Source organism: Elaeis guineensis, chromosome 2, assembly GCF_000442705.2.
Source record: "Elaeis guineensis isolate ETL-2024a chromosome 2, EG11, whole genome shotgun sequence".
Lineage (NCBI taxonomy): Eukaryota > Viridiplantae > Streptophyta > Magnoliopsida > Arecales > Arecaceae > Elaeis > Elaeis guineensis.
This window is the reverse complement of record NC_025994.2, coordinates 107936647-107942141: the sequence shown is the minus strand read 5'-3', so window position 1 is coordinate 107942141 and position 5495 is coordinate 107936647. Positions and strand designations below refer to the sequence as shown.

The 5495-nt window shown below is 38.4% G+C and overlaps 1 protein-coding gene across 2 annotated transcripts; it reads left to right on the top strand.

Annotated features, from left to right (window-relative positions):
• The first annotated feature begins 1371 nt into the window (after positions 1-1371).
• On the top strand, positions 1372-4338 carry LOC140855787 (uncharacterized). Of its 2 annotated transcripts, none has more exons than XM_073252605.1 (6): positions 1372-1499; positions 1740-2097; positions 2204-2295; positions 3098-3212; positions 3311-3394; positions 3813-4338. In XM_073252605.1, exons 3-6 carry the CDS (start codon positions 2222-2224, stop codon positions 4248-4250), a joined length of 711 nt encoding a protein of 236 aa, XP_073108706.1. In that variant the 5' UTR covers positions 1372-1499; positions 1740-2097; positions 2204-2221; the 3' UTR covers positions 4251-4338. The 2 variants fall into 2 exon arrangements, with proteins under 2 accessions (XP_073108706.1, XP_073108705.1); XM_073252604.1 differs by having other exon boundaries at positions 2197-2295.
• Positions 4339-5495: the final 1157 nt, after the last annotated feature.

Here is a 5495-nt window from a genome sequence, read left to right as displayed (position 1 = left end):
CTCTGTGAGTGGAGTGAAGACCACGAGGACTTATATAGCGATTTCTTGAGTATCTCGTGCTTTGTTTGGAGTTGTTAACGATGCGGAAATTGGGTTTTTGGATGGAACCAAATATGCGACATTTGCAGAATCCAGACCCTCCGAGAGATTCTACGGTGTCTTATTCAGAAAGAATCCTACCAAGTCCCTAACAGGATATATCCCGTTAGTCATTCAGCAAGTGACACGCACGTCATTGTTAGGGTACAGCTGGAACAAGATTTCCACAAGATGGGTTAACAAAATATTATATCTTTTAATTATAGTTTTCGGGGCTTGACGTGGATGGACGGTTCAAGTCGGAGGTCCATGGATGGATGGGCGGCTGCTCGTAGGTAAGGTCTGCACAGACGTAACCAAATTTTAATTGGAATTACATGTGGCGCAACTAACAAAGAAAATCCGAAGAAACTTTGGGGTCGAGCTTTGAACTTGTCAGTGGAAAACTATGTTCTGAATGGATCGTCTTGAGATTATCTCAGACTATTTTTTATGTGCACATAGTATGGTTCTCTTTCCACATGGCAAGAGAGAATTAGTGTAACTCGTGGTATTTGTTGTCGTACACATACTACAAGAAATTTTCGTCGCAAAAAAGTAGGCTTTTGTGACGAAATTTAAATTTCGTCTTCAAAAATTAGGTATTTGCGACGAAAAAAATTGCGTTGCAAAAAATTATATCTTTTGCAACGAAATTTTTTTTTTGTTGCTAGAAGTTCATTTTTAGCGACGAAATTTTTTTTTGTTGCAAAAAATAGTTTTTTTGGCGACGAAATTTTTTTTTTCGTAGTTAAAAATTTATTTTTTGCGACAAAAAAAATTTGGTCGTCAAAAAATTATATTTTTTACGACGAAATTGATTTTTCGTTGCTAAAAAAAAAAGACTTTTGCGACCAATTTTATTTATATTTAGCGACGAAACTATTGCGTCGCTAAATTTTATTTTATTAAAAAATTTTTGAATATTTTGTGACGAAAATTTAAATTTCGTTGCTAGAATTGATTTTTAGCGACGAAATTTTTTTCATCGCAAAAAAATTTTTTTTTTGGCGACGAAAAAATTTTTCGTTGCTAAATTTTTTTTTTCGACGAAAATAATTACGTCGCCAAAAATTTAATTTTTAGCGATGAAATATTTGTTTCATTGCGAGAAACTTGATTTTTCGATCATTTGCGACGAAATTAAATTTTCGTTGTCAAAAATTAATCATTTGCGATGAAAATATTTTTATTATAAAAAATTAAATTTTTTGACGACAGAAAATTTATTTTTAGCAACGAATTTATTTCGTCGCTAAATATATTTTACTTGAAAATAAAACCGAAGGTATATTCTGCCCTAATTGAAAAAAATCTTTTGATCTCCCTCCCGGCCCGATCTCCGCCGCGGTCATCCAAATCTTCTCCCTCCCCGATCTCCGGCGACAGTCGTCGTTCTCCGGTCGCCGGTCGTCTTCCCGGTAAGTCCTCTCCCTCCCCGCCACCATCCTCTCTCTCTCTCCCTCCCCACCGCCGTCGAGCCCTCCCTCCCCGCCACCGTCGCCGCTCGAGCCCGCCCCCCGTCGCTGATCGAGCCCACCTCCCAGCTTGCCGGCCATCTCCCTCCCGCCTCGCCACCCTCTCTCCCGCCTCCCTCCAATCCCTCTTCTCTGGCCTCTCCCTCCCTTTCTCAGTCTGTGTTTTTTTTTTTGTTTTCGTAGGGCCGCCGCAGCCGCCGTTTGGGCGGTTTCGTTGACCCGGGAAGCATTAAATTCGGCGGGAAGCGGCAGCAGCGACATATGGTGGTCGGCTTTGGAGAAGCCCCCATCTGCTCGTCTTCTATCTCTCTAGCGTTTGCTTGAGATTTTGGGATTCGGCGATCCATCTCCCTTTTCCTTACTCGCTCTCACAGTTCTCTTCTTTATTTGGAATGCCGTTTGGAAGGGGAAAGGTGGGATCCTTTTGAGTAAAGAGTGTGTTTGGTTGGGTTTCCAAGAGGGAATGGAGCTCCGGATCGTGGGGTGGAGGTTCTGAGGCTGTTGCTCTGTTTCTGGGATTGGAGAGTTGGGGATATCTCAGGTGAAACAGAGCTTCTCTCACGTTTTTATACTTGGATTTGTTATGTGTTAACCTCTTCTCATCTGTTTCTATCTGCTTGCTGCCGTGTCTTCTCTAAAGTTCGCAGCTTTTTGGTCGCCCAAGTATGTCGTCGGTTCTGGTAGCTCGGAAGGGGCGCCTTCAGCAGCGTTATGAAGGTCATTTCCGGCTTGTCGCAGGGTATTATGCTTTTTTACCTTGGCTGATTCCTCTAAAAACATGATTTTTATTTTATTTTTATCAGAATATCTTGGTTTGCATTTGATGCCTATGACCAAACTGTGCTAATGTCTGAAAAACAGGAGAGGTAAATATTTTTCTCTCCACTTGATGTTTGTATAGCAGAATTCCTAAAATAAACAGATGGATATGATGTAAATGGTGATGTTAGGACTTAGGAACGAGACCATTTTAATAAGCTAAACTATTCGATCACCTGATGTGTTCGCATGCAAAGATGGTACATCAGACTGCATAAGCCCCGGTACAGGAAGAAGTAATTGGATAGCCAATGACCTCTTGTTAGGTTTTTATATACTGGGGTCTCTGCTGCGATCCCTTTAGAGTGTTACATGACATCTTTTGACGTAGTAAATGCTTGGGAGGGATTCATATTTGTGTTCTATTGGACGGAAATTTTAGCCATGATCATATCTAACTAGAAGCAGCTTAGGTATCGGTGTAGGAAAAGTTAGCTTGATGCCTGAGTAGGAATTTAATGGCGTCTTTTATCTCAACTAGTGGTGCCAAATAGCTGCAATTAAATAGATATTCTTGATCCGTTGGCTATAGCAAGTATGCGGGATACTGTTTTTTGGTTGTGGATCAGGCGGACTATGTTATAAGGTGGTGTTTTATACCATATAAATTGTCAATCTAGGCTTTAGAGAACATATGACTTATCTTGGATCTTCTAGTATAATTGTCCAAAATTTAATTTTCTTATTCATTTTCTTAACTTTGTTTCATGTGGTGGAAACAGATGCATTCCTTATAGACTCAAGGCAGACACAGATTCTCACAGTGGCAATTTGATAGATAGGCTGGAAGTTCTCATGATTTCTTCACCAAATCGAGATGATCTTGTCTTCCCAAAGGTGCAACTTCCTGTTCCGTTTGCTTCTAAAGTTTGATCTTGAAAGTATACTAATTTTCTCCGACAAAGTTTAAGAGTTGATGATTTTTTGGCCATCAGGGTGGATGGGAGAATGATGAGACTGCAGATGAAGCAGCATGCCGTGAAGCTTGGGAGGAAGCAGGTGTGAGGGGGATTATCAGTGTAAGTATCTAATCTAAATTTATTGCTTGAGGACATGGGGTGGTTGGTTTTATTAGAGTTACTGTAGCTTTCTTTGGTTGAATTTCTTTCCCCATTTACATGTGAAAACATATCTGATTTGTGTGTATCATGAGTGATTTTAATTTCCTCCCGACCAAGAGGAAAAATCAGATAGGTTGGTAAATGCGTTGTATCTAAGTGAATGATGGTCCTGATGAAATGAATCTTTGAACTCAATTGATCAAAAATAAAAATTGTCATAGAAAAGTCTCAAGTGTTATGGCAAGGGCTATTAGAATACTATGTGAGAAGGTTGTTCCATATACTCTAAAATATGAGCTGACACTTAGAATTTCTTAATTATAAAGTTTAAATATTACTTCTTGTTGGTTTTGATTTTATTTTGTTTATTGTGAAGGAAAAAATGTTAGAATTGAGAGAGCAGGCGACGAGGGAGGTAGGATCTGATGGTGATACTGGATCGCAGCAGGTTTGTTTGATGACAGATGATACGATTTTGGATACCGTCCTCGGGCGGCAGCTAGGATCTGGTCATAGCATGCGGTCCAAAAAATCATGCAGTTCGTCATCCGGCCGGTCTGATGATGCATCGGTGCCAGAGGCAGTTAGGACATCCATGAGCATGATGCAAGATCAGATTAGTTACTGGATGAATCGTAGTCAGACGCTCGAGAGGATCGTAGCTGCGGTGGCGGAACAGCTCGGTATTGATGCTTCTGAGTTAGCACCTCTACAGTCACATGATGCCGCCTCTGCACCACCATCGCGTCACGTATCGGGTCAGGGATCGACGCCTGGAGGAGGGAATGAGGCCAATGAGTCAGATCATACTTAGTTTGTACTTATTTTAAATTTAAAATGGTGTATGGACTTATATTTTTGTATATGACAAAGATGGTTATGAAACTTTTTGTTATTTGAAATTGGTCTTTTGACTTAGAATATTTTTATTGTGTTAACATACTGTTTATTTAAAATATGGTTGATCAGATAATTTGTATTTGAGCAGGTTTTTTTGAAAAATTAATAAAAAAATTATTTTTTATCCAAAATTTATTTTAGCGATGAAATATTAATTTCGTCGCAAAAAAATTTGTGAACCCAAAAAAGTAAAATATTTATTATTCATTGCGACGAAATTTTTTATTTCGTTGCTATTTTTGCGACGAAAGTCTTAGTTTCGTCGCTAAAAATTATAACTTTTGCGACGAAATTTTTATTTCGTCGCAATTATGCCGACGAATATTTTTATTTCGTCGTCCTTATAGCGACGAAAGTCTTAGTTTCGTCGCTAAAAATTATAACTTTTGCGACGAACTTTTTTTTTCGTCGCAATTTTTGCGACGAAATTATTTCGTTGCTATTTTTGCGACGAAAAAAAGTTTCGTCGCTAAAAATTTAACTTTTTGCGACGAAATTATTATTTCGTCGCAATTATAGCGACGAAATTTTTTTATTTCGTCGCCCTTTTAGCGACGAAAATTTTATTTCGTTGCTATTATAGCGACGAAATTTTCTTTCGTCGCAATTATAGCGACGAACATTTTTTTTGTCGCAATTTTTGCGACGAAATTTTTGCGACAAATTATTTTGCGACGAAATTCGTCGCTAAGTTTTGCGACGAAATTAATTTTCGTCGCAAAAAATAAGAAAATTTGTTTTTTAATCAAAATATTTAGCGACGAAATTTTTTTTCGTTGCAATTTTAGCGACGAAAATTTAAGCTCTTGCGACAAAATATTTTCGTCGCTAATACAGTACATAACTTCGTCGTCTGGGTTTACTACTTTTGACGACGAAATAAAATATTTTCGTCGCTAAGGTCTTTTGCTACGAGGCTTTCTCTACAAATTTTTAGCGACGATATATTTCGTCGCAAATACTATTAGCGACGAAAATAAGATTTTTAGCGACGAAAAAATTTCGTCGCAAAAAATTAAATTTCTTGTAGTGACAAGAAACTGATTGATTACATAGTTATCAAAATCAGTTGTTATGGGTTCAACAAACTCTTTGGTGTGTGCATCATGGGGCTCCCCTCGGTGATTTTCCTTTTACACGTATTGCTAATGGAGTTATG

What these genes read in the sequence shown, in the direction of transcription:
- LOC140855787 (XM_073252605.1), top strand. Translation starts at nt 2,222, where the DNA reads ATGTCGTCGGTTCTGGTAGCTCGGAAGGGGCGCCTTCAGCAGCGTTAT. An exon ending in ATGATCTTGTCTTCCCAAAG is followed by an intron (nt 3,213 to 3,310) that starts GTGCAACTTCCT and finishes TTTGGCCATCAG; the next exon opens with GGTGGATGGGAGAATGATGA. An exon ending in GTGTGAGGGGGATTATCAGT is followed by an intron (nt 3,395 to 3,812) that starts GTAAGTATCTAA and finishes TTTATTGTGAAG; the next exon opens with GAAAAAATGTTAGAATTGAG.